This window comes from Channa argus, chromosome 16 (genome assembly GCF_033026475.1).
Source record: "Channa argus isolate prfri chromosome 16, Channa argus male v1.0, whole genome shotgun sequence".
NCBI classification, from domain to species: domain Eukaryota; kingdom Metazoa; phylum Chordata; class Actinopteri; order Anabantiformes; family Channidae; genus Channa; species Channa argus.
The window spans coordinates 18,362,547-18,390,510 of NC_090212.1; the positions used below are offsets into that span (position 1 = coordinate 18,362,547).

Sequence of the window (27,964 nt, forward strand, 5' to 3'; positions counted from 1 at the left end):
CTGGTCAACGTACACCCAGTCGCCGGAACAGGTTAAAAGAAAACAGGAGCTAGGAATGTTAGAGAAGTAACCCATTTGGGGGCTTAGCTCCAAGAAATGAGTGAGTAAATTGTCTACATTCTCGCTAACTTGTAGCTGGTTAAGTGTGCGCCACGCTACGCGTTTGCTAGGCGTTACGGTTGTAAGCTAACTAAGTTTGGGCTGCAGCAAGTCAGCAACATTGAAGCTAATGCTAACGCTAACTTGACACTAGTCAATTCCGAGATGGAGAGAAAGCAGTGAGGCTGGAAACACTGTTTTAAATGCTTTCTGAACTGTGCTACAGAGTAAAAACAACAGCACACTGGACAGTTGTTTTGTTCCACGTCTCTAAATTCAACATGCGGACTTTGTTGTCTCAGTTCACTTACGCTGTCATGTCACTTGCTGAGTGGAAGTATCAGTATAGACATATTATATGTAAACAATCAATTTTCCATAGTCCAAAGGAGATTACATTTTATGTTATTTTAGGATCGACACGATTTTGATAGTGTTTCAAAACAAAAGAGTAGATACGCTATAATGTTTAGTTTCAGCCGAAACATTTTTGGTCTTATAAGATTTTGTTTTGGAGCTTTTTCTCCCAAATTAATAGTAGAGTTAATGCATCAAGTTAATTCATTTTAACATATTACATTCACCATATTTTACTAGTTTCAATTAAATATGCATTGTTTTAAAAAGGTTTTGGGGCAAAAGAAACAAACTCAGACAGCCTTGTCTTCTTTTTTTCAGGTAGAGAAAGCAAAAAGGTTCTACTTTGTCATATGTTAATAAATGTGCCTTTCCAGTTGTGACCACTGAGTAAAGAAGTGTCACACAGAACATGGCCATGCACCCGTTCGGTTGTGAGGCAGAGACCTCACTTCAGGACTTATTTGAGTACTTCAAGAGGTGCTTGCAGCATGGAGAGTGGGAGCTGGCCAGTGCCTGTGTGCCACAGCTGGTCGGTTCAACTGGAGGACTGTCAGAAAAACTACGAGACATAATCAAAGCAATCATCTGCCAGCCTTACAATTTGAAGTGAGTCATACAACTGTAGCTTCACAAGACATCAGGTTTCTCCTTGTACTGTATGTATGTATGAATAAATAAATGAATGAATGAATTAATGAATGTATATTTGAGTTATTCGGTTTTTAAAATCTCCCCATACCTAACCCTTACATTTAAATGGCCATTTCTGTGCTGTAAATGAAATGTGTGTGTGTTGATGTTGTAGATGGGAGTTGTTGGGCAGTCCACACAAACTGGCTTGGTTTTGGCTTCAAGTTCTAGAGAAAATGACAAAAGAGCAGGTATTAGTATGAAGAATCAATCATTGTGGTGTTGTTGTTTTTCTGTTTGCTGTACTCTGACACAACATGGTTAACTGTGTCATGCTTAAGCAGGACTTTAGTATTTGGGCTACTTTGCCAATTGCATTCCAGTCAAATGCTTTTGGAAGCAGACAATCACACTGTGTCCTTTCACATTATAAATCCTAAAAACCACCAACAGTGTGACGAACTGTAAAAGTTTTTTGTTTTGTTTTGCTCTTCATTTCAGGTTTCTCCCCCGATCAAGAGAGAGCTGGAGTTCCTGCTGCTCCTGGAGCAACTGGGGTCAGAGGGCATACCAGAGACTGTTCTCAAGGTTCATTTTATTTACCTACTGTGGATAATGAGGTGGTAAAAAGAAGATAACAGCATATGTTTAATTAAATTGAAGCACTTGTACAATTTTAATTTTATGTACATGCAGACTAAGTGTAATAAGATTCATTTGATCTGTTGTGTGTTGCTTATGTTGTGCTTACATTGTTCGTAGATTGATCAGTTATCTTTTACCAGGATTTGCACCAAGTCTTCTTGCATACGCAGTCTGACCAAAACCTTGCAGAAGGTTTGATGACAACAGATGCAGCTGTTGAGTCTTGCATTCAAACTTTACTGGAGAAAAAGAAACCCAGGCTGGCCCAGTCTTTAGCACATTTCTTACAGGTAGTGTGAAACAATAAAGCAACTTAAAACTGTAAAAACAGAAATCGTATGTATGTGCACATTAATTTATGAAACTGGGATTTGAACATCAGTAAAATGGGGAAGAAAAATCGCAAACACTTTTTTTATAGGTATTGTTAAATATTTATCTGAAATAGTTGTTTTCTATAATAGTTGTTAATCTCTAAAAGGAGGACATTATACAAAATAAGAGAAGCATATGTTTTATCATTTCTGAAAATCCTTAGGGATGGACTTTAAACAGCTGCTAAGGTTAACTAAGATTTGAGTAGCAAGCCATTTACACATAGTTTTCTGCCACAGGACCAGTCATGCACAGATGACTGTCTGCTGCAGTGCACATTCATCCGACACCTGATGAGGAAACTTGGAAAGCCAGAGAAGGTGGAAGAGTGGGCGGAGGAGATATATGATGTATTAGCGGTGATGCCATGGAGCTCTGGTAAAAGCGGTGGGCAGTTTGAGGCCCTCTGCGAAGCATTGTGGGCAGCCAGAAATGGCCCACTAAAAGAGGAGAGGATATTGAGCTTGCTGCTTCGCCCTCGGTTGGATGCTCTAGTTTCTGTGTACTGCTCCACTGCTCTGAGGCTTCAGAGGGATCATTTGCTGAAGAGTGCACCTGATACACAAGGTAGTTTGAGTGTGTTTAGCTCTGACAATGAGAAATCTGTTTCATAAAGTTTCAAAGGGAACCTCCATTATGACAAATAGTTAATAGATGTTAATAATTGTCCTATTCATTAAGATTGTTTTGAAATTAACTACAGATTTCAGTTAAAAATGTATTTTCTGCTTGCTAGAACAGTTGTTTGTTCCTTTTTATTAGTTCTTCTTCCTAACTGCTTTTGTGGTCAGTTTGACTTTTGTTTTATAGTACTGTTACTGATAGGGTATGGATAGTCTGAAATTCAGACTTCTTTGCATACAGCGTTGGAGGAGATCGTGTGGCATCACCCATTCCTCCTCTTTTAATCCCACTTCTGCTTCTGTGGCTATAAAGCTGAGGCACTCTTTACTAAGTGTCACACAAATGAACACGTGACCGCTTGTTTTTTAGTGTCTGTGCAACTTTTGATCATTATCATATGATCATTTGCTTCCCCCACATTTAGACTATATAGCAGTTGCTAATAACTTGATACAATAGAAGGCGATTGAGATTGATGGGGCACATTATGGCTCAGCCTTTACAGTACACATCAATGGTGTGAGTTCTTATTTCAATTGGCTTGAAAAACACCCTATTTTATATGTTTTATATTTTAATTGGATCATATTACCCCTAAGGTAATAACATCCTGCATTGCTTGACTCCTTTGCCTCAGTTTGAGGAGTGCATGGTACTGCATATGTATATTTTCTGCTGAAATTAGTACCTTAAACAGACAAAATTTTCTTTTAGGGTCTTTTTGTTCTGTCTATGCGCCACTGAATTTTCTTTCCCTATCTAGTTGACCTTCCTGAGGCAGAGAAGCTAGCTCTCAGTTTATGTTGCCACAAAGATCGTCCAGCCATTTGGAAGACTGTTTATTTTGAGTGCCTTAGTAGTGGGAAGCACTTCTTGGAGCAGGTTTTGGTAAGTTTATCAGGAAGGAGGAGTGTCAATACAGACTAAAATATAAAGTTTGAGTGTGTCTAAAGAAACGCCTTTCAGCCAAATGTTTTTTTTTTTGTTTTTTTTTGTTTTTTTTACAAAACCCAAAGTGATTTAGCAACTGCATTCATTATTGTAATACGATTGGTTTCTTCTGTAGGTTACTGCACTTGACCTGATTAAGCACGAGGAGTTTTCTCAGCTGAAAGACTTACTGCACCTGGAGTTCCAGCCTCTGTCTCGTCTGTTGTTGCTCCTGGGATGGACTCAGTGTCGCAGTCTGAGCTCAGCTCAAAAGCTGCTCAGCATCCTTCACCGAGAGCGGGTCAGAATTAAAATCACACTACATTTGTTTAAGCACCGCTTTAGTGGGGACAGGTCGCAGAAGAGCCTACTGATTAAAGTTTCAAACCTCAGAAATATTCCTGTGCTTATTCATGGTTTGTTATAACTTTAGGCAGCAGCCAACGACTCTGTTCTGCAAGATTTTGCCAATCTCTTGTCCTCTCAGCTTGGAATACTTGAATGGTGTAAAAACAGCAATCCGTAAGTATTTGATTTTCCGTCTTTGACATTTGTCTGACCTTTAATTTTTACATCATTATAAATCATTAAACAATTTCATGCAGAGGTATTTCTATGGAAGCATTGCTGGCACAGCTTCACACTCTGGATAGTCACTCTGCGCTGTACATTCTGCATTCCCTGACTCCTTTGTCTCAGTGTGAGGAGCGCAGTATACTGGATCTGCTGCAGCAACTGCCTGACTCGCCCAGAACAGGTTTACATCATTCACATGTTAGTCCAGTGGTTAACTTAGAATCCTTGCATACTAATGGTACCCTGTCTGTGTTTTTTTTCTTGTGCAGTGGACCCCGAGGGCACGAGCACTCCCAGCCCTGGTGTGCAGAGAAATATAGTTTTGTTCCAGGGGTTCTGTGCCATAAAGTATGCCTTCTACGCTCTCTGTGTAAATGCACATAATTACTCAAATTGCACAGAGTGTAGGACCATGCAACAGCAACGACCCAGCGAAGTGGACCAAACCTCATCAACCTCTGACGGTATGGAGATGGTCTTTTCTGAAGTGAAGGTTTCCTTTCTGCTAATTTTATTTACTCATAATCTCCCTTGCAGAAAGTGAAGAGATTGGTGTCATTGGTAAATAATACTAGTCTACAAAAACAGTAAAAGTAAAATGTACAGTAACTCTAAATACTTAATTGGTTTGTTTGTGCCTACAGTTTTGTTTTATGTAATTTATTTTGTGCTATGTGTGTGAAACTGGTCTGTGTGTCTGTATGATGAATTTTGGAATCATCTCAGGGCTCTCCTGCAAAAGAGATCTTATGTATTAGCGACATTTCCAGAAAATAAGAGAAAAATATGTCTGAATACATATTAAAAAAATATCTATAACTTGCTGTGTGATCAGAATTCAGAACATAATTTGGATCTTAGAAAAAACATGATTATCTGATTATAGTAAAATGAGTGAAGGTGTACAAAAAGAAGAAAATGTAATGTCTATCTTCATTTGCTTTTTTTTCTTAAATCATATTCTATCCTTGTTGTTCTTTGGTGTCTTTTCCAGGTTGCCATTTGCAGTTCCAGCATTACTTGGCAGAGTGTCAGCTCTATCTTGAGGCTGTGCCTGCCATGTTCCGCCTGGAGCTCCTTGAGAACATCTTCTCTCTCGTCTTTCTGTCAACTGCTGACTTTTCACAGGAGATTCAAAAAGATACAAACTCCAATCTAAACATAGTGGATGCCAAACAGGACTGTTTATCATATACAAAAAACACAAATGTTGATTATAGAGCTAAAGGTAAGATCAGTGAGATTGAAGATGGCAGCAGAGAGAGCCAAAAGGTTTTTACAAGTTCACCAACAGCAGCCAACTGTAGCTATCTGGATCTGGGACACCTCACCCAGAGTTGCAGGGGATTTCTGGTTGATGTGAAAGCAATGGATGGTTTTCTGAAACTGCTGAAAGAAGGGCTGGAGGGCATGTGCGTGGTGGGCCAGCAGGAAGGCCAAGAGGCAGGAAGAGCGTTGTCTCGAGAGGCTAAATCGGCGGAGAATCTCGGCTGCTCAGTGACGGCAGACACGTTCGGGGCTCGCCTGCAAAGATTGTCCAAACGCACATCAGAAGCGCAGTGGAGGCTGCAGATCATCACCAGCAACCAGGGCAGTGGAAGTGGTGGGAGGCTTCAAATTTACTACTTTTTACAAGAAAAAAAACAACAAAAATTAACGTACAAATGTCAATGTTAGCCCATGTTTTTTTCTCCAGTTAAAAATTAGATGCATGTCTATACATAGATGTGCATGTCCTGTTGTTCTTTTTTAATTGGTTTGCATTAATCTTGAGTTTTGATACATTTTATTGAAGGCTCAGAAGGTCCTCTCCCAATGTCAGGGGTCAGCTGTACTACCACTTCACTGCCGCACAGCAAGAGCTCGAGTCTGAGGAGGAGGAGGAGGAAACCAGGGAGACATGTTACAGAAAGACAAACCTCCATAGACAAGCACAATGGAGAAGTAAGCAAAAGTCCATCAGGTAAGACAAAAACATTTGTCTGTCCTTTATACAATAGATGTTAAACTCAAATGGAATTGCATTTGTTTAGTTAATCAGTTAATTTATGTCTTTCAGAAGAATTATTATTTGTTGTTTAAAGCACCATTTGTGAAGATGTGTTTTAATTTGCGGATTCATGATTATTTATCTTTGGTCAGATATTGGAGGAGGGACAACAGCAGGTTTTGTGGAATTTGATGTTTGTCCATGTGGAGGTCCTCACAGCTGGCTGGTCCCTTCCATGTTGTCCCCTCCTGAGTCTCTGCTAATCTCCTGCATCCGTCGAGGAAACTTCATGGAAGCACGTCAGGTGTGTGTGGTAAAATGGAAAAACTGCTGCCGTGTTTATTTAACACTGATTTTACCTTATTATAAGTGCGTATACAATAAGCAGCTAATATTAAAAAAATCCACACAGAGACTTTATTTGTATTTAGTATGCAGGAAGAGAAAAGTTATCAATGAAAGTTATCTTTTCCATTTCGAGATCAATTATGGGTGTTTTGATGTGTATCAGTCCACATGACAGATTGCATCCTGTGTCTATGTTGTTTGCTCTGCAGGTGTCTCTGGTGTTTGATCTGGGGACGTCTGCCTGTTGTGGAGAGTTGTTGTTCATGGAACGCTACAAAGAAGTTCTGGTGGAGCTGGGTCAGGTGGAGCAGAAGATAGAGAACCAGTCTTTGTCTTCATCCTCATCATCCTCAGAGGGATTAGGGTCAACAGCTGTGTCAGGGACAGGAAGGGCTCGGCTGGGTAGTAGTGGGAGGTCAACACTGCAGGCCATTGGAAGTGCTGCTGCTGCAGGTTTGATATTCCTTACTTGTTTTCTACCATTTATCACTAGAAAGTATAGTATGTATGAAGAGAAAATATAGTATGTATGAAGAGGAAGTATGAAGAGAAAGTATAGTATGTATGAAGAGAAAGCATAGTATAAAGTTAATAAGTTCACCTCTTCTCCTGTCCATATGTGTATAGATATTAGTTAAAAATTATGTTTCTGCAGTGGAAAGGTTGTTGCTTTGAAGATGTTCTGGTATTTATGCAGCAGCAATTTATCAAATTCTAGACTGACCATTCTGGAATTATTATCATAAAAAAGCTTGACCACTAAACACAAAAAAGGGGTGTAATTTTAATATTGTTAACTGGTGAATTGTTTCCTTTTAGATTCCAGATCTGTTACATAACTCCGTGGCTTTAGCAGCTCTGATGGCCTGTAAAATGAGGCACAGAATAAAATAAAGAAAAATAAAAGACCATGTTATTAACACAGATATACCACATATAGAGAATAGGGAGGTTGATGTCATGTTGTGCTTATTGTCTGTCTTTGTGCACAGTGTTGTAACAAGATTGTAAGCAAGTAGTGGATTGCGACCATATCTTTGCCCCATCTCCAACTTCTCATACAATTTTGAATCAGTATAACTGCTTTCTAGGCCCAACAAAGCAAAAGCTATGTAGATAACGCACCGTAACTACCTGAGCACATACCTCACAAGACGGCTCCCTCGTCCCCAAACAGTTACCATGCCGTGACATGACTTCATTCTATCTATAGTGGATAAGTAATAGATTTAATTTGTGTGCGTCCTTCCCTACAGGCGTGGCTTTTTACTCTATCTCAGACATAGCTGACCGTCTCCTCAGCACCCCTGCTCACCCGATGCCGTCACTGGAGGAAAGCTACTGGCTGAACCGCTGCTCTTCAGACCCCTCTGGTCTCCTTTACACACTTCTGGGGGAGCTCAGCCCAGCAGCCATGGCTGTCTTTGACCTGGCATGCTGCCACTGTCAGCTTTGGAAAACTTCCCGACAGCTGGTTGACACAGCAGAGCGAAGGCTCCACAGCAGTCTGGAGGCTCGAGGTATGAAACTTAAGAAGAATTGAGAATGTTAATGATCATTGCAGACCAGGTTGATTTCGAACAAGATCAGCATATATTTTATGAGTATAGTAGCCACTTTGCACAGGTAAACATCTAAGGCATTTACCTACTGTATAATCCCTGTCTGCCTTCACAGGAGTGAGAATTGACCCTAATGTTCCTCATTCTGAGGGGATCTGTGGATTTCCCATGGTATTACAACAGATCAACAAGATCCTGAGCCACTCTACCACTAATAAAGGTACTGTTAAAACAAGTGAATGAAAATGCTTTTTAGGATGACTAAAATTACAGTATTGTGTTGATTACTGTATTGTATCCTGGTGTCTGTTTGACTGGTCAAAATTTGTAAGTGACCAAATACATATTGAAGTGAGGAGGAAAAATACTTGTCTGTTCAAATTTAATGTAAAAAATGAATTGAGTATGCAGAATTTTTCCTTCGTAACTGATCCGCTCTTGTTCTTAGAAACCTTTGGGGAAGACCAAATATTCGCCAGCCCGTTTGGTTGCTGCATTCGAGAAGTGCTCCTGAGTTGCCACTCGATACTGACAGAGGAATGCATCGCCACTCGGCTCAATCTGATTCAGCGCTTGGAGACCACTCTGCACACTCTGAGTACTGCTACAGATGGAGGAGGTCAGTACAGGGACAGTGTCACAGGGCTTCTGAGATACATTAGCTTAATGTCATTAATTAAACTGTTTTAAAATGCTTGCATGTCTTGGACCTTTGTTGTACACTTTCCAGGAATTTGTAAGAATTGAATTTGTAAGAACTGACCTGTTGTATCAAGGTCAGTATGTCTGATGTTCCCTCTCATGTAACAGAGGGCTGTGTGGGCAACACTCTTCTGGCACTGTTGGTTGAACAGGCCAGTCTGAAGCAGTCTGAGCTAGATGTTCATCATGTGCGCTCCAGCATGAAGCAGCTGCTTCGTTTTCTGGACCAGCTCTGCCCGTTTGAGCCAGACGGAGACCTCTCCAGAGCAGATTATGTGCGCAGTTTCTTCGACTACATCAACACACTAGCATCTGTGCTGGTGCGCAGCCTTGGTTCAGAAGGTAAAATCTCAAGAAGATAAAATTATGTGCTTTTTCTGCTTGTTTGGGAAAGGTTTGCTGATCATAAAATATGAGGAGTAACATCTATTCGACTCTTCTGCTTTTTGCCAATTAGTAAAGTATCTTAACTAATCTATGCTTTTAAGTAAAAAACTTTTACTGCTTTCAGAATTTGTCATAATCTATTTTCCTACTTCCAGTAACCCAGATAGTTTGCGGAATCAAATCAAAAGGCACTTGGTTTTAACCAAACTATTTTACCAAATTGTTGTACAGGTATTCTACGTTTTTAGTGACTACACCAGTGGCCATATTGACACATCTACATCTTGTATTTGGTAAAGTTTAAATTGCCTCACTTGCTTTTTCTTTTAGACCAGAGCAATGAAGTAAAGCTTGGAAATCCACTGCTGGTGTTGCTTCAATCCCCATTTCAACTTCTTTCCCACCTGCTATTTGACAGACAGGTGTCTCCTGACAGGTACACAAAGTTATTAAGCCTCACTAGTGTGAACAAGTAGAAAAAACATCTATTAATGATGCTATGAAAGATAAAAGGGTGAAAACTTTTTTTTTCGAGGTATGTATGTGAAGGTAACCGTTTGCTTTGCTTCCTCATTCTCTGTTGTGTCTCCAGAGTGCTGTCCTTGCTACAGCAGGAAAGTCTGCGACTGAGCATCCAGGAGGTGATTGTCCAGCGTTGCTGTGAGCCTTTGCCTTTGTGGTTCTCCTCTCCAGGTGCTGAAAGAGACACCAGTCAGTCCAAAAAAGATGAAGGCATGTTCAGCATTGCCAGTTTGTCTGTCCTGCTTCAACGGCATGCTCAGGAGCACATGCCATCTCTGGGAATCACAGAACCTTTGTCTTACACAAGCTCTGAGTCTGATGCATCTGTGGAAGACGACTCTGCCACACCCACTACTCTCTCAAACTCGCCACCCTCTCATTCATCATCATCGTCCTCCTCCTCCTCATCTTCCTCAAACTCTTTTCTACTCACACCATCGGCTCTGTCGTTCCTAAAGTCTCACTCCCCTTTACTGGCCACACTAGTTTGTCTGAGTGCCTGTAAAGGTGAAACTGCCCGGACACAGTCCTTAGGATGGGCCGGATATTTCCGCAGTGGACGTAAAGAGGTTGTCCTCGATGGTGAGCAGATTTCTCGCGAAGCATATAACCTCCTGAAGGAGTTTCCAATTCTTCGCTCTTACCTTCGCACCATGGCTGAACCAGTACTGGGCACGCTGTTAAATGAGGGCGAGGAGGGCTCTGCTGGGGTAGGGCTGGTTGTCTGTGGGAAACCAATTGTCAGTCTCCTTCTGTCTGGGCCTCAAGAGGAAGCTGCCCAGACTGTGGCTGCTGAGGCCTTCCAAAAGGCTCTTGTCTTGAAAGACCTTAACCAGGCCCTGAGCCTGCTGGAGCTTTATGGGCAAGGCTGCAGCCAGGAGGGGGCACTAAGAGACCAGCTGCTTGCCTGCGCTGCCTTAGAAGGTGAAGTATAGCGGCTTATCAAGTTTATGTAATGGCTTAGTTGATACAGCACTTCAGTTTTTCTCTAATAAATGGTAATAATTGAATGAATTGATAGAAAATTGAATGCTGAAACATTCTCAACCCTTGCTCAGCTACACGCATGTACAGGCAGTGTTAATCACCTGCGTAAGCTATGAAGCACAAACAAAGTATCTTTAGGAAAAATCACAATGGGTTCAAGGAAACCACTGGTTGGTGAAATAGACCAAACAAATGATTATTCAATTAAAATGACCAAAAATGAAAATAACAATAAAGTTAGTTGTATAGGTTTTTATATATATATTATTATTCTTAATTTCTCAATGACAATACTTTAAGATGTAGAAAGAAAATATGTATTAATACAGCAGTTGTTTATAAATATAACTTAAATGATTGTTGTTGATCTTATTATCTGTTTTAAGATGGGGATAAAGGTATAGGTCAGTTGTTCCGCGTACAGGAGGCGAACCTGCGAGCCCGTGTTGGCCTCCAGGGTTTGGAACGATGGCCTCTATCATCCTGCCTTGAGCTACTTGAATTCTGCCTAAATGATCCAAATACAGAAGCTTCACTGAGAACAAATGTAGAGCAAAAGAAGACAGAGCTGGACATCTATCGCCGGGTAAATCTTAGGCTTAAATACTGAGAATTTTTAATAATCCCACAGTATAATGTTGAATCTAATGTTATACCAAATCAGTTGTTAAGATTAATAGATTTAAACATGGGTACATATTGCAAGTATTTATTTTTTCATCTCATGTAACCATGTCTTTGCTACTTTCCTCAGTGATGTAATTAGATTTTCCAATGCAGCTTTTTTAGTGTTTATGGTTTCTTTTCTTGTCACAGATGTTGAATTTACAGCCTCCATTGCCCTGGGTTACTTGGCAGGAGCTAAGGGTTGAGTCTAAGACTAAATCTGAGTCCATGTTGTCTATGATGCTGGAGGCAAAAGTAGGTACAGCACACCTGCAGCAGTTTACAGTAGTTAAGTCTCTGCAACATTTTCTGTCAATATGTATTGATTAATCTTTTTTTGCAGGAGTTTTCTCTTTGTGCACAGTGGGTGGAGCTATATCCAGTGTCTGACCAGCTGATTCTGCAGCTTAAAACTGAGCATTTGCTTCATCTGCTGGAGAATGGACAGACAGACGAGGCTTTCCAGGTCTACACCAATCATCTTCCATTTAAATTGACTAAAACCTTGTCAGAGAAGCAGCCAGTGCCAAGAAGTCACAAAGTTACTAATTAGATTTAATTATCGTTATCGTTATTATGGCGTATTGTGGAACATATAATAATGCCAGACAAATGTATTGTCATGGCTGTGCAACTGAACAGCCCTGACAATACATTTGTCTTAATACAGCTCAGAATGTGTGATCTTTCCACTCATGTTTACAATTGATGTCCTAGTTGAAGGTGGTGTAGCACTGTACTGTAGAGTATTCCGTGATGTTCCTTGTATTACAATCCCCTCATGTATGTAAAGGTGGAGGACAAACTATAGAAACACCTTGTATCACATGCTCTGTAAACTATATTGTGTACACTATGCACACACATATGTAGATACAAACACTAAATGGTTGTGAAGTATTTTATTGGTGTCTTGAATGCAACTCATAATTTTGTATTAATTTGTTTTTCCCAGTTACTTGGGGGCCTCTCTGATTTTGTGGTGGGCTTAGATGTTTGTGAGCGCGCTCTGGACCGCCGTCCTGGATTGGCTGCCTGTCACTTCCTGGCTGACTACCTTACCCTGCATTTTCAGAGGCAGGTGTCTCCGGCGCGTTGGCGACACATCCATGCCCTTCATCTGGGCTCTAAGGTTTGTGAATGTAAACAGCTGCTGTAGCTGCTTTCCATTTTAAAGTGCTGTAACATAAGTGTAAAACACAATGTTATAAACAGCTGCAATTGTTAGTTAATTTGAGATAGAGAGGAAACTGATTTAGCAAGTTTTCTATTCTTAATAATTCCCTCCAGACATGTTCTAAGACATAAAAATACTCAACTTTAAATATTAATCTGTGTTTCATGTTGTTTTTCCTCACAAACATTTATTAACACATTTCTCCGCATTTAAAATATGTAGAATTTATGTCCAAGATTTACAAGAGTGTTGATTTTATAAGTTTACCAGCTCATGAAATGTTTTCTTCTTAGTCTCATCCCACTGAATCTGCACAGGGTGTTTCCACCTTACAATTGTACAAGTTGCTTATTGCACCAAATAAACTAATTATCATGTTACGAATCCCAGGATTTTGCAGACCTTTTTTGGACCTTAAATGCTCCTTTTTTAAATTTTTATTTTTTCAGGTTTTTTTCTAAAACAATTGTGACTCGTGCGTGACGCAAGCATTTACGATGTTTTAAATTGCAAGGTTCCATAGAATTAACAGGTGGCTGGTTGAATAAAGTGTTGTGATCGCAACCTTGCAAATTCCTGGAGAAAGTAATATTTGTAAGTCCTTTGTTTCTTTAGTATATGAATTTTCAACTTTCAAATGTCATATGCTGCGCAGCAAATATCCAATATCCAATGAAATAACAAAAAAGGGGCATTAAAAATTTTAATTGTTCCTGAAATTATGAGCTTTCCCATTTTACCTGTTGGAACCTCATATATTGTTTTTTTGTTCTGATAAATACTGATATCAAATTTTAAATCCTGTACACTAAATGTTTCTGTCAGCAAATTATAAGATTATGTGTGTACCTGATGTTTCACCTGTAATGTATCACGCTTCTGTAACTAAGGATTGTTCTCCTACAGCGACTGAATTACTTTATATCTTCACTTTGAGTTAATATCAGTGTTTCCTTCTCCAGGTGTTGTTGACTCTGCCACCAGCAGCCAGGCAAGACTATTTCTCCTTGCTCTCAGATCCTCTGCTGATGCTGGAGCAGCTGTTGATGAATCTGAAAGTAGACTGGGCTGAGGTGGCAGTGCAAACCCTGAGGAGCCTGCTTGTTACTCAGGAGGCTGGCTTCGGTGTCGAGGACATCGATAAACTTCTGTCGGAATACGCCTCGAAGGCCCTTGAGTTTTCCATCGCCCCACGAGCGAGGTCTCGATCTGGTCAGCACCCTTATTCAGATTCTTAGTTCTTTTAATTAATAAATATTTTTTATTAAAGGGTATTTTCTGTCTTTTATAGATAAGTTGAGCACTTCACTTGAACCACGTTTTGATTTCTTTGTTAAAACAAAGAATTTAACACGTACACATTAAAAAGTAAATGTGTCATCTGTACTCCTGCTTAGAAAAGGCTGTTTCCAACATGAACACCAGAAAATGTTAGAAGAATTCAGCCTCAGACATTGTTTGAAATGCCCTCTCAGACATGTAACTCACAGTGGGACCTCACCTGAGTAAGAAGCATCCTCACGTGTGAAAATCTGCTTGATTTCCGTGAGCAATCAGAGCGCACAGGAGGCACAACGTGGAAGAAAACTTTAACTGGGGGAAACTCTTGTTTACTGCACATTGGAGCTGTTCATCTAATAAAAAAGGTCCTGTGTTTCTACTACACCAGCAATCGAATGATGGAAACGTCATTAACACACCCCCTCTCTCTCCTTTTTAATCCTCCCAACAATTTGGGGCCGAGCAACATGCTGCACGCATGAGCTCATGCACATAATACGGACATTGCACTAGGGGCCTTGAAGGAAAAGGGCGGATAATGTCAGGAGCGATTCACTCGGACATTTTCGTTCAATTTTGTACACACTTTTCTAAAAAAAAGTCAGCATAATGTCAGAATTCCAGTGCATGACTGAAAGGGGCTAAAGTGTAGTGGTCCAGGTATTTATACAGAAATATCATCAATACCTTTCTGTAACACAGGCATATACAAACAAAGTTACACAGCTAACATACTAAAACTTAGCATTTTCAAGTTCGCTTTACATTCACCTGACTGACGTGTATTTGAAACATTATTTTCAGACTCCGTAATCAGTCTCCAGGATGCACTGATGCTATGTCCTGCTCAAGACAGCTCCTCCCTATCATCCAATCGATTTGACTCTCCAACACCCTCTGCAAGTAAGGCATTTGTTTAATAATGATAACAATGAATTCAATAATGCAGCCAGTCAACATCCATAGGGAATTTCATAGTATTTCATCAGCCACCAAAGAGCACTTCTATGTTTTAGGCTTTCTTAAGAAATGTAGATGTTTTGTTTTTATGTATAAAGTGTGACATTTTTTTAGATGCGTCAATTTTGCAAATTGTGTGTGCTGTGCTTTTTTTTTCTCCTCCAACCACAGGCAGCACCCCGACACATACTCCCTCACACAGTGCAGAGAGTCAGAAGGATCGAAGCTCAGCAGGGAGAAAACGCCACTCGCCTACCAAGTTCAAGCCTCCAGACCATCCTCCTGCCCGTAAAGACTGGGTCCCTGACACCCAGCACCATGTGTGTATGGTCTGCCAACGTGAGAGGTTCACCATGGTGAGTGGGCAAAAAAATTGAGAGACTCTAACCATACATCCATTGTCTGTCACTGCTTATCCTATTTGGGACCAGGGTGGAAGGGCTCTTCACAGCTGTCATCAGGCGAGAGGCGGGGTACATCTTTGACAGGTCGCCAGTCTATCTCAATGCTACAAAGAGACATACACAGACAGACAGACAACCATTTGCCCTTACATTCACACCTACGGGCAATTTTACATTCACCAGTTAACCTAACATGCATCTTTTTGGATTGTGGGAGGAAACCAAAGTACCCAGAGGAAACCCACACAAGCATGGGGGAAACATGCAGAGTCTCACTAGTATTCATCACTTTAAAAAATTTCAAAATTTCAAAATTTCAAAATTTAGGGTTTTTTTTCCAATTGTGTTTCAGTTCAACAGACGGCATCATTGTCGGAAATGTGGTCGCCTGGTTTGTAACGCTTGTTCAGAGCGTAAGATGCCTGTAGAGGGATGCCCGGGAGATGAAGTCAGAGTTTGTGACCAGTGTTACGCCTACTTTCATCCAGAGTAAGATCCTGTACATATAAGTGCTGCAAACCTCACTTGTTAAAGTCTTATAGCATTTTCAAACCATTAGTAATTTCACTATTCTTTGAAACAAAGGGTTTTCTGCAGTCTTGGAAATCTCAGCATTCGAAGTGGCGTGATCTTGAATGTACTTAAACCTTTATTTATTTTTATTTGTTTTAGATAGATCAGTTTTAAAAACACCAAAGTTTAGATCTTGTAATTCTTTTTCCTTCAGCTTAGCTTAGGAGAATCCCCCCCAAGGTAGAGTGTAGATACATACGGCAAATATCTGATATAACATTGTTATTTGAAATGTATTTGTGCTTTTTCTGTTTGCAGTTCTGATGATGAGCTGGAACCAGCGGAAGGTAAATTTAATATAAAAAAAATAAATCATACACTCACTGGCCACTTTGTTGGGTACAGCTGTACAATTTAATGTCATTTTAAATAGGGTGGCCAAACTTTGGAGTCACCACTTCTTATAAAGTGTGTGTGTTCCTGAATTTTAGGTGACATATTAGCTTAATGTTGGGTGGCAGTGGCTCAGTTGGTAGAGTGGTTCTCCAGAGACCATAGGGCTGGAGGTCGGTGTCCCTGGGCATGACACTGAACATCAAAACTGCCCATCCCCAGCCATGCAGTGCTGGTCAGAAGCCCGGTCTAAAAAATAAAATGTAGACCAGTGACCTGCTGTGGCGAGCCAGAACTTTTGCGATAAGTCGAAGGCCAAAAACAAAATCTTGTTATTATATTGTTATAATATTAGCTGTGGTAGAGCAAGGTTTTTTATTTCACAAACCCTTATTTAATATTTATCAGAAACAGCAGGATACACCCTAATCTTGATAATGCTGGTTCATTCATAAAAGTAATTTTAGAAATGTTTTTTGCCATTTCCAAAGTCAGTGGTGTGCCAAAGTCAGGCTAACCTTTTTTGTCACTTTTTGTGACTTTCTGTGTGCAGTGGCTGGTAGCCCCATGGTGACAGAGGAAGCTTTAGATGGGATGCTGCATCTGCCTGATGTGGTCCATAGACAGATCCAACTCAGCACCAACCCTGTAGACAACCAGCTGCTGCGAAGCGAGTTCTGTTATGAGCAGGCCAGTAGTTTCACATTTAATTTACATTGGGAGGGATGTAACTTAAATGATTCATGGTGGCTTCATTAGGGTCTATGTACAGTATTGTGTATGTTCTTAATCCATAAAAATAATCTACGATGAGTATGTTATAATAGGAAGCATAATATTGACATTATTTTCCTGAATAGACAGAACACTGTACCATTACTATGTTTTCTTCTGATAAAACAAACCCAGAACAATGTTGTTATTTTGCTACATCTAGGCTCCCAGTGCGTACCTCTGTGTAGCCATTCTGTCATTGCACAGTGACCAAACAGCCTGTGGACATGAACTCATCAGGCAGTGCCGCGAACTGTCTCGTAAGCTGACCAATCCAGAGGTGGATGCCTGCCTCCTCACCAATATCATGAGGCAGCTCCTGTTCAGTGCCAAGCTGATGTTCGTTAAAGTTGGCCGCAGCCAGGATCTTGCCTTATGTGACAGGTGATATGTAACCCTGAGTCACTGGTGATGCAAACGGTGTGTTTTGTGTTTTTAAGGAAGTTAGAAATTATTTAGATCATTAGAAAATGGCATTAAGACAGAGCTGGGAGTTGAACACTTATTTCCTGTAATTGCTGAAAGCCCGTCACACCCTCACACGTCTTTTCAAGTGTTTCAAGTTGAATGTGGTACAGCTCTTCTGGGAATTGGTATGTGGTACAGCTCTTCTGGGAATTACCTCAACAAGCAAAACTCTGAGGTAACATGTTAGAATGAGTAATTAGTATCTGTGCATTTCCTATAATCAAAAATCAGAAAATGCCTTTATTTGCAAGAAGAACTAAAGCTTATAATAGGCAAGACAACCTGACAAGAACACCCCAAAGACGTATCATTTTTCTAAAGCAGTTTAGTTATCCTTCTATTGGCAAAAGCATAGCCACATGATGTCAGTAGAGGAGTGCTGACTTAACTTTGCCCCATCTCCATTAACATTTATGACTTTAATACATTTATAAGGAAGCCAAACAAAAGCTATGCTGAAAACCGACTAGAACCCCTGTGGCAGACTATGCACATAACGTACAAATTGGTACCAATGTCCCTCAGCCCATAAAAAGCTATAACGTAACTTCAGATTCTCTGAAAACCCCAAACATTTAAGTGTAAATGGCAGAGCTGCAGATAAAGGTTATTTTTTGTAGAATCAGAAGATGGGTTATTAGTCATTTACTTAGGGTTGTTTAAAAAATGTTTTATGCTGTTTCAGTTGTTGGTTCTTAACTCAGCAGATGAATCAGGGTGATCATGTCAGACAGCAACCACAGGAAGTAGTCTGAAACCAATTTCAACAGATCTGTTTTTGCTGTAATTGCATTGTTTTGTACATCAATGAAATGAGCAATTGAAAATTTGTCCCATACACTGATTTCTTCACAGTTTTGCTTCCTCTTTTCTCCGCAGTTACATCAGTAAAGTAGACGTGCTTAAGATTCTAGTGACTGCCAATTACAAATATGTTCCTTCTCTGGATGATATTCTGGAAACCTCTGCTGTCACACGTCTCCGTAACCAGCTGCTGGAAGCGGAGCACTACCAGCTAGCAGTGGAGGTGCGGCCAATGCTGGTTTATTCATGCATGTATTGTATTATTTTATTGCATTGATATGTCAGGGTACATGACTTATTAATACACACCACCTACTGCTTCTCTACAGTTCATTGGCAGTCAAACAATCCATATTAAGTATGGTTAATACGAAACACAATAAATACAAATTTCAGGTGGTTGTGTGTCTATTATACAGCCAGCCAACAGTACATAAAAACTCTCCTCTAAAACCCCGTACCTGTCAGGGTTGGTCAGGAACCTCACTAACATACCCAAACAATTTAATAATAAAACAATAAATGAGATGGATTATAAAATAAATTCCTTGGTCGTTGTTCATCGTTTGGTTACCTTCCTAGGTGTCTACCAAGAGCGGCCTGGACCCGAGTGGTGTCTGGCAGGCATGGGGCATGGCCTCACTGAAGGCAGGGAACCTTTCAGGAGCAAGGGAGAAGTTTTCCCGCTGCCTCAAGGCTCCAGTGGACCGCAACCAGCTCAACCTGGGTCCCTTGTTGCTGCAGGAGGTTGTCCAGCACCTGGAGATGACTGTGCGGCCCACTCTGTCTACGGTAGGAAGACTTTGTTGTTGTGATGGTGTTATTTAGCCCGAATTACTGCTGAGGTACCAGGCTTGCTGCTGTCTTCATTTACAAACAGATTTTTTTAAAAGAAATGTCTTCAGGTGTGTCATGCTCTGTCTTACTAATTACAGTAATTTATCCTGCATTAGCATCAGCATCTCTCAACTTGTATTTATATTGAAAATACATAACCTATTAACATTTCTAACACAAGCTTAATGTATTAGTTGCATCTACGATTCAAACTATCCCTGAATGCAAGCGCAAGGTTACACTCCAGAAACTTGCCAAACACAGGAACTTCCCATTTTAGGTAACATACAGTTCAAGAGTAGGTGAGCTATAGCATGCGGAGGGTCCAGCTTCTCCCCCAGGACAGAACCAGCCTTCTTTATTAGTTTTTTGTTAGTGTCTGCCACATTCATATTGCTGCCCCAGCAAACCACACCATATAAGATGGAACTAGCTACCACAAACTCATAAAACATCTACATATGTTGAAGGACCTTAGTCTCCATAGAAATTACAGCCTGTTCTGTGTTTTCCTGTGTATTAACTGACCAGTGCAGTTTATTGTCCAGGTGTGGACACCCAGTTATTTGTACTCCGAAACTATTTCCACCACCTCTACCCAATTAGAGAGAGGATTGACAGGAGTCCTGGACTTCCTGAAGTCCACCACCAGTTCATTTGTTTTACTTATGTTGAGCTGCAGATGATTGTGCTCACACCAGTTAACAAAACTGTCCACCACTGATCTATACTCTGTGATATGTCCACCCTGAATCATCCAACAGCCGCAGAGTCATCAGAAAAGTTGTTGTACCTGAAGTCAGAGGTACACAGGGTGAAGAAAAAGGGAGATGGAACTGTACCTCTAAGACCACCTGTACTGCACGTCACATTGTCAGACAAATCGTTCTGAAGACTGACATCAGGTCCTGTGTCTTCTCCCCCCTGGTGTGACAATCCACATACTGTGTAAAGGTGGGGATGGTCTTGGAGAGGGTTACATAATTAAAGCCATCAGAGATCATAAGGAGGGTGTTGGGATGCAGGATCTGATGTGTGTCGGTGACCAAGTGTATGACTTCACATGCGTCACGTGTGAAAGCGGAGGGAGGAATATAGAAGGCGGTCAGTATGGCATTTGGTATGTACGGAGGCCCACCGCCAACAACAGCTTTCTTTCACAGTAACATGACCAGTATGATACCCCCTGTTGTTGATGTCGTCGAGCAGGCCCCCTCCTTTTCACTTTCGTTTTTCGTTTTTCCTCCCTCCTCCAATCCGCCCGCACTGTGCTGAAGCAGTCAATACTGATGCATGTGTCGGGCATACTGTCCTGCAGCCATGTCTCTATGGAACAAATTAGACTACACTCTCAAAAGATATGTTCCTTCCTCACCAGTGCAGTCAACTTGGCCTCCTTGTTCTCAAGAGAACTGACATTGCCCACAATCAGAGATGGGATCCTTGCTCGCCTGTTTTCTTTTCCATCCCTCCAGTTTTTACCAGCTATGCGACCTCTCACTGTTTTCTTCCGAACAGAACTTAAATCCACGGTGCTGGTCTTGCTAAACAAATGGGTTGGCTCCAGCTTCATACAGCTGTTATTAGCTGGTCATAGCTTGAAGCAGAAAAAGTTACGCAATTCATAAAAAACAAAGATAAAAAGTCAGAGAGGGTGAGCTTTACAAAGCAACCTGGATACTTTACTATACTAAAATACTACATTAAAATATAAACAAGGAAAAAATAAATTAAAGAAAAGGAAAGCAACTGTGACAGGCAGTGGCTTGGCCCACAACTGCGCATAATATATTTTCTTTTTATGTAGACAAAATAAATTACATACAATAAATATATCTAAAAAATAAAACTCCTTTTCATCTGTTCATATAACTCATCATTCATCTCATTTTCACGAGTTAAGCTGTAATAATATATCGTAGACTAGAGGTCAGGTCGTGTCACGGCTCTGGTTTCACAGTCTGGACATGTGCAGAAAGACTACTTCACGCCCTGGAACGTGTGACCTTAACAGCAAATAATACATTGGAGATCAACACCTAATAATACTTGGGAGGTAGTTAGTTCTTGCATGTGTGGCATTGCACTTGCATGTCTGGCATCTGTTGGCCTGGATTAACGTGTGAGTTTCCAGTGAGACCGATGCATGCGTTTTTCAGAAACTGCTGCTTGTGGTTCTGTGACACCTGTTGTAATTGACTGTAATTTACTGCACATTGAGATTAATCACCTGCATAATAAGCTATATGAGAAATGCAGAATGGGTTTTATGCTTTGTATGCTCATTTACATATAAACTCATGGCACTTTTATTGTTTTTATATGTTGTGTTCATGCTCCCATGTGTATATCAGTCTTTTGGTGAGGACATCCTGGCATCCCTGCGGGAGCTGGAGGATGCTCTCGGTGACGTAAGTCCTGTGGAACAACCGGAGGGACAGACACAGAACCCCAGCCTCCACCAGGAGTGTCTCTACTACCTGAACACATATGGCACTCACTTAGCATTGATCAGCTTCTACATGCGTCATGACTATATGATGGAGGCGCTGACATACCTGCTCAACAAGGTGAAGCTTGGATTATTTGGATTTGTTAGACATTCTTTTTGACACCCTTATTCTCAGAGACTTTCAGGATGTTTAAAATTAGCAAAAAATGGTAATATGTATATTTTAGAAACTTCTAAATAAATTGTGTTGCCATTTGATGTATGAAGAAGTTGGAATTCATCTGAACCTTATGAATTTTTGTACCAAAAATTAAACAGTATGATGATCAGATCCTCAATAAGTGATAATTGGGTTGTAAGTTTTAACTGTTAAGGTTATGACCCAAGCACAGAAGTGCGCTTGTTCTTCCATTTCCCCAAAGTCCTACATATGGTTTTCTGCTATATCATGGCTCAGGAGTGCCCAGAGGAGGTGTTTCTGGAGGGTGTGTTGCAGCCCAGTCTGGAGCGGGGGCGTCTCGGAATGCTTCAAGGAATACTTGAAAAACTGGACCCGGGGCTGGAGACATGCAGTCGCTACCTCATCGCCTGTTGCCAATTTCTGCAGCGGCGGGGATACTTTCATACTCTGTATCAGCTCCAACAGTTCATGATGGTTAGAGCTTTCAAATGTTTGTTTTTAAGCACTTTAAACTTTACAGTATTTTGCAAGAGAATCACAATGCAAAACACAATTTGTTGCAATGCATTTTTTTACCGTAGTAATAATGTCACAGCCCAGATTAATCTTGGATTGAAACCACAGCCTTATAATATTAGCCAATTTATTAAAGACATAAACATCCCCAAAAAGAACTACATATAAATAATTAACTTTTGTGTACATTAAAAGATGTATGTTATGATGATTATTTCTGCCAGATGTAAAATACCTTTATAATAATGTATATATTATAAAGGTGTATAATAAATTATTTTATCTGGGCAGGATCATGTACGAGCAGCCATGACCTGTATCCGATTCTTTACACACGGAGCTGGTTCATACCTGCAGCTGGGAGAACAGCAGGTATGTTTTTTTATTAAAGGTTTTCCTCTACAGCTGTGCAATTAGACTGGCCTTGACTTTGCACTTAACCTTGACTGTGAACAGCGTTGGTTGGTCCGAGCCAAAGAGCACCTCAGGACATACCTGCAGGAGCAGCAAGGACGGGGCTCTGGGAGGAGAAAGTGTCTTGTCAACTCATTTAGAAAGATGATGTCATCGAGTGACGTGTCCAGGTTATTTAATATCCTTTTTTAAGTTTACATTATGGATAGAAAATTTAATATTGTGCTTTTATCTCACAATTAATTCTCATTTTATTTATTTATTTATTTTTTGACATTTTGTTAATTGTATGGATCTTCCCTTGTATTTATTAGGCACATGAATACAATTGAGCTCCAGCTGGAAGTGACCCGTTTCCTGCACCGCTGTGAGACTGCTGGTTTCTCCAAGGATTCACAAACCACTACACCATCCTCCAGGACCTCTGGATCCAGTTCACCACCAACACTGTTTGGGGGAAGTCCCATGAAGATTGAAGTGGCCTGTAAGGTGAGGTTTCAGTTGTGATTATCCCAGTACCTAACTTTCATATAATTGATGATCTCTAAACTACTTGAGTTAAAGTAACCCATTAAATCATGACTGACTGTTGTCATTTGTTACAAACCTGGTTTAAAGATGTTGTTGTTGTTGTTAAAATAACTCTTGTTAGAGGAGCTGTTTCTTGTATGCCACAGATGTAGTTGAATTGTATGTGGAAATAATGTGATATATAAAATGGGATAATGATTTGTATTTCATCTATATTATGGAAACAAGGATATAATAAATCTTTTGCATGAATTGCATGAAATTCAGTAAATTACACCTAATTTGTTTTATTGCAGGTCATGCTTGGTGGCAAAAACATAGAAGAGGGTTTTGGCATTGCTTACAGAGTCATACAGGTGTGTTCATATTAGAAATGATCTTTTTTGTTTTTGTTACTGAATGCATTTGTCATGTCCGCATATCCATGCACTGTTTTTTTTACATAAAAACAAATGAGCTCTTTCTTGCCTTATCACAAATCCATTTACAACTTTTGGAAAAATTGTGCCAGTAGACAAAAAAAGAACAATAACATAACTGCTGGTTACCCTGCAGTTGCAAAAGTAATTACTTTGTTTGTATATTTTGAATTAGACTAAAAGAATGAAGACCCACATTAAAATCCACCGTTTGCTGTTCAGTGAATTTCCATTTAAAAATGTTTTAAAGATGTATTTTCCATCTCTTTCTTTTCCTACCCCAGGATTTCCAGCTGGAGGCCCAGGCTGTTTACATGCGGGCCGGCCAACGGCTCATCCGACAGAGACAGTATGGAGCTGTACGGCAGCTGCTCAAATGTGTCAGCGAATCAGGCACCGCCACCAAAAATGACTGCGATGCCCTTATCCTCACCTGTCTTTCTGTTGCAGATAAGCAACCATCTGATGTGAGTGACTGAAACGGTTTTTAAGACAACAATAAGTTCCAATCTTCAGCTGTGCATTGCGGGTCCAAGCCCGGTAGAAACTGGGGAGGGTTGCGTCAGGAAGGGCATCCGGCATAAAAACTGTGCCAAATCAACATGTGGACAATGATCCGCTGTGGTGACCCTGAAATCACGGGATAAGCCGAAAAGAACAAAAAAACGAATCTAGATAGGGGTGAGAGATTAAGTGTATTGTGATAACAAAGCATCCCCATGACTCAAGAAATGAGTGAATTTTTTTTGTCTTTTAACTGATGTAGGCGAAGGAGCTGGAAAGTTTAATTCTGGAGATCAAGAGCGCAGAAAGCAAGGTAGTGTAAAAGTGACTGCATTATGTTTTGTTCACATCTGCCTTTCACCATCATTGCTTTTTCTTCCTGAATCAAATGTAGTTATCAAAATGAACATGGTCTTGTTTTTCCTTTTTTTTATTCCCCCCCAGTTATTACATGTCCTCATTATTAGAGCCTCTGGACTACAGTGACCTACTCCACAATAAATGGTAATCCTCTTTAAATCTGAATTCCATCTCATTCTCATCACATCATCTCTGTGTCTGCAGATCAAAGCCTACCTGCTGTGTAGTAAGCTGCGGCCAGCGTACCTGCTGGCAGTAAAGCTGGAGCCAACTCGGGCGGGACCGTTGGTCCAGGACGTCCTTCAGGCCGCAGAGGGAGCACAAGACTCAGTAATGCAGAACATCTGTCGACAATGGCTTTCTGAACATAACAACAAGTCATCTCAGCTGCGCCAAGGCAGACCCAATGCAAGGTAAAGGCAGAGTCAGCATAACGGGGGATTACACTGACAGGTCTTAATCTCAAAAACATATAACCTGCTCCTGAAGCATAAATAAGAAGATCAACGGTTTCTAATGTAACAGTTTTTCAGAACTGTGTGGTGAATCATCAGATTTCAGAGCAGCTGTTTCACACATTACATATTGCCTGGGCTTTAGCTAAAGATTAGAGTGAATTGCAACATGACTGTCAGATTATTAAAATCTCATTTAGCATACACCGTATAGCTGGTACATGGTCTTGCAGTAAATTTGTTTTCCACTGTTTTACCATTACAGTTCTTCGACATTCTCATACTTATTTTAGACAGTTTTTTGAAAGTTTGAAAACTGATGCACCAGAACCAAGAACTTCTGTTTTAGTTCAGCTAAACTGCCGACAGTTCAGTCTTAGATTCTGGCCTGTTATACTAGTTGAACTTTCAGCTTCTAGCCTCAAGCAGAGATAAAGTGTGGGCTGTAGAAGTCTGGCAACTATGCCCCTTTCTAGCTCCTTTGAGTGTTAAGACAGCTTCCTCTGTAGTAAAAGGCTTTTTTTTTCTCAAACAGATGTTGATATGTAAAATTGGCCCTCATAGACATTTGAATTTCCACTTTAACCCAGTAAAAAAGCTAACCCCTCGGTTTTTAATACTTTGTAACATACCACTTGTAGATTGAACCAATCAATATGACTAATGCTGCATTTCTCAGGTTTATTTTAAGGAATATTTCTTGCGATCAACCATTCTTTCATCCACTTTACAACTATTGTTACCACAGCAGTTTCTCTAGTTGTCACAAAATGTACTTTACTAATGCACAAAAAAATACAAGATTAGATGTAAATCAACTTCATTTAGTTTTGAATCACTGTGGTTTCAAAATCCCAGATTATCACTTGACAGTGTATGCTGAGTGAATAAGTTTATGATGAAAATTAATGATTTTGTCAATAATTTAAAAATTGGCTTCGGGTTTAAACCGTAGCATGAAATCTGCTCTAACGTCTGGACCTCTGAGTGGTTTAAATGCTCACCTTGCTGCAGCATCGTACAGGGGTCCTGCAGGGGGCCCAGGCATCACTGTTAGGAGTGATTATATATGCAACAAAGCACACTTCTGAGCATACTCACATTGATAGTTGGTGAGCAACGTTCTTGTCTGCAAAACCAACAAATTGCCACTGTGATTAAATTCCTTTCCAGGAAAAATTTCAATGATGTCTTAACAGTATTTAAGAAGGAACAATGTTACTTTACCGGAATGATGACAACTCTTACATAACAGAACCGCATACAGCAAAACAGGTCTAAACCGAAACTCATCCTTTGAGCAGCATTTGTAACCTACCTCAAGCTAAAGGGAAAATATCTTTAACTGACTCTAACAAATTTACTACTTGTAGGTTTCTTTTTGCATTTTGTTTGTGTTTGGATGATTTCTACTCCATTAATGGTAGATGAACTGAAAAATACAACTTTCTCTTTTGTATCACTAATGATATTGTCTACCTGACATTGTATAGCATACATTGCCTTTTGATTAGGGAAATTACTGACAAACAGAATTTAAGGGAACTTAAATATTCTTAAGATTTACAAAAAACAAAAGTGGATACAGAAAGGGACCCACATGTTTACAGTAATTCAAAAGCCAGAAAATCAATTCTAGTCATTATTCTTTTTTTTTCTTTTTTTACTTACTGAATATCTAATTTTAATGTTACATTCTGTATCTTGTGTTTTGGTCATGATTATCCACAGTGTTCATTTTAAATCATGTTTTTGCTTTCTTCTCATGACATGACCTGTTTAACTTTCTGAAATATACAAACCAGTAATGATTGACCTACACAAAAGGGATTTAATGTTAGCATGTTTTAGCTATTCATGCGTAATGGTGTTTTTGCCTATTTTTTTCTATACACGCCAAAACAGACTAACAGTGTAACATTTTTCCATAAACAATGTATTTTTATTGATTAACACCCAGGTTACTGAAACTGCCTTTTTAAGAATAATTTCAGAACAATTGTGATCTCACAGTCAAAGAGTACATCTCAATGAAGACAGTGTGTTGTCCCTTTCCCTCCTTGCTTATGTCTGCTGCACTCGTCGCAAGACCGACACATCTTCCTGTGATAGTGGGTGTTGTTGATTGGCAACATATGAAGCCAGTTTAAACTTACTGAGATGCACACATACAAATTACTTGCACTCTAATCCTCCTTAACTTGGACTGTTGTCTCATCACTGTCGCACTTTATATGTAAAAATTGTAGCCTAATAAAGTTAGTGCTTTAATGATGCAGAGAATTTGATGTCAAATGTAATTGATGTCACAATCCCTTGTAATATAAAATGAAATAATAAAACGTTTAATAGGTGAAATATGGAACTTCGAGCTTGATGCTGTCCGGTTTCGTAATATTTTTGGTAAATATGCTTATTTGCTTTCTTGTTTGTAATTAAATGGTAAGATTTAATGCTTTTATCATGGATTACACACATTACAAGGTTTTGAAAAATGAGCTTTGGAAAAAAAACTGAAATAATAAATCCAATCCAACCCTACAAGTCATTTTTGGGAATTGTTGGGTCTGAGAATCAGAGGGCATTACGATTGGTCTGCAGTACAGGCTTTTGCCTGCAACCATTTCACTAAACACGTATGATCTCCTGTCCCCTTTACACACCACCACTGCTGCTGAAAGGCCGAGGCTATGTTGTTACTTTCTTTCTGTAAAATGCACAAAAGACTATGAAAGGTCTACTTGCTACCGACAGCTCTGAACCTCATTGATTTAAAAAAAAGGCTCTGGTATGTAAAAAGGTGATGTGTCAATATGAAAAAGGTTTTATTGCCAATGGGAAGGTTGTATATTAAAAAATAGGACGTCACCTGAAACAATAATCCCCCATGTGTTTCCAATAAACAACAAAGGAGTGAGATTATGAGCTGCTGGAATGTAGATTTTTACCTTTGCACACTGCCCCTGGTTGGTCCGCCTTTCTCTTGTTGTCATCATGCTGAGCTAAACTAGCTGGTTACTAGATGAAGCTTTGTATTTAGCACACAGATGACAGTGGTGTCAACGTTTGCCAAGAATGATCAAATTTCTCAAAGGTTGGACGTCTACTTTGGCATTTT

At 40.0% G+C, this 27,964-nt stretch overlaps 1 protein-coding gene across 3 annotated transcripts; it reads left to right on the forward strand.

Annotated features, from left to right (window-relative positions):
* zfyve26 (zinc finger, FYVE domain containing 26) lies at positions 1-27,938 on the forward strand. Of its 3 annotated transcripts, none has more exons than XM_067478575.1 (43): positions 1-100; positions 778-1,065; positions 1,265-1,340; positions 1,591-1,677; positions 1,875-2,024; positions 2,349-2,676; positions 3,497-3,621; positions 3,800-3,964; positions 4,097-4,185; positions 4,269-4,420; positions 4,509-4,703; positions 5,234-5,842; positions 6,035-6,202; positions 6,382-6,533; positions 6,787-7,030; positions 7,834-8,097; positions 8,255-8,359; positions 8,588-8,758; positions 8,950-9,183; positions 9,559-9,664; positions 9,821-10,674; positions 11,124-11,323; positions 11,554-11,658; positions 11,747-11,869; positions 12,359-12,535; positions 13,543-13,792; positions 14,666-14,764; positions 14,993-15,177; positions 15,578-15,714; positions 16,057-16,085; positions 16,685-16,821; positions 17,069-17,289; positions 18,253-18,400; positions 18,760-18,969; positions 21,369-21,584; positions 21,924-22,121; positions 22,455-22,535; positions 22,620-22,747; positions 22,892-23,066; positions 23,405-23,464; positions 23,812-23,994; positions 24,294-24,344; positions 24,596-27,938. In XM_067478575.1, the coding sequence occupies exons 2-43, from the start codon at positions 869-871 to the stop codon at positions 24,806-24,808; spliced, it is 7,797 nt and encodes a 2,598-aa protein (XP_067334676.1). In that variant the 5' UTR covers positions 1-100; positions 778-868; the 3' UTR covers positions 24,809-27,938. The 3 variants fall into 3 exon arrangements, with proteins under 3 accessions (XP_067334676.1, XP_067334678.1, XP_067334677.1); XM_067478577.1 differs by having other exon boundaries at positions 5,234-5,830; XM_067478576.1 differs by having other exon boundaries at positions 16-100; positions 834-1,065.
* Positions 27,939-27,964: the final 26 nt, after the last annotated feature.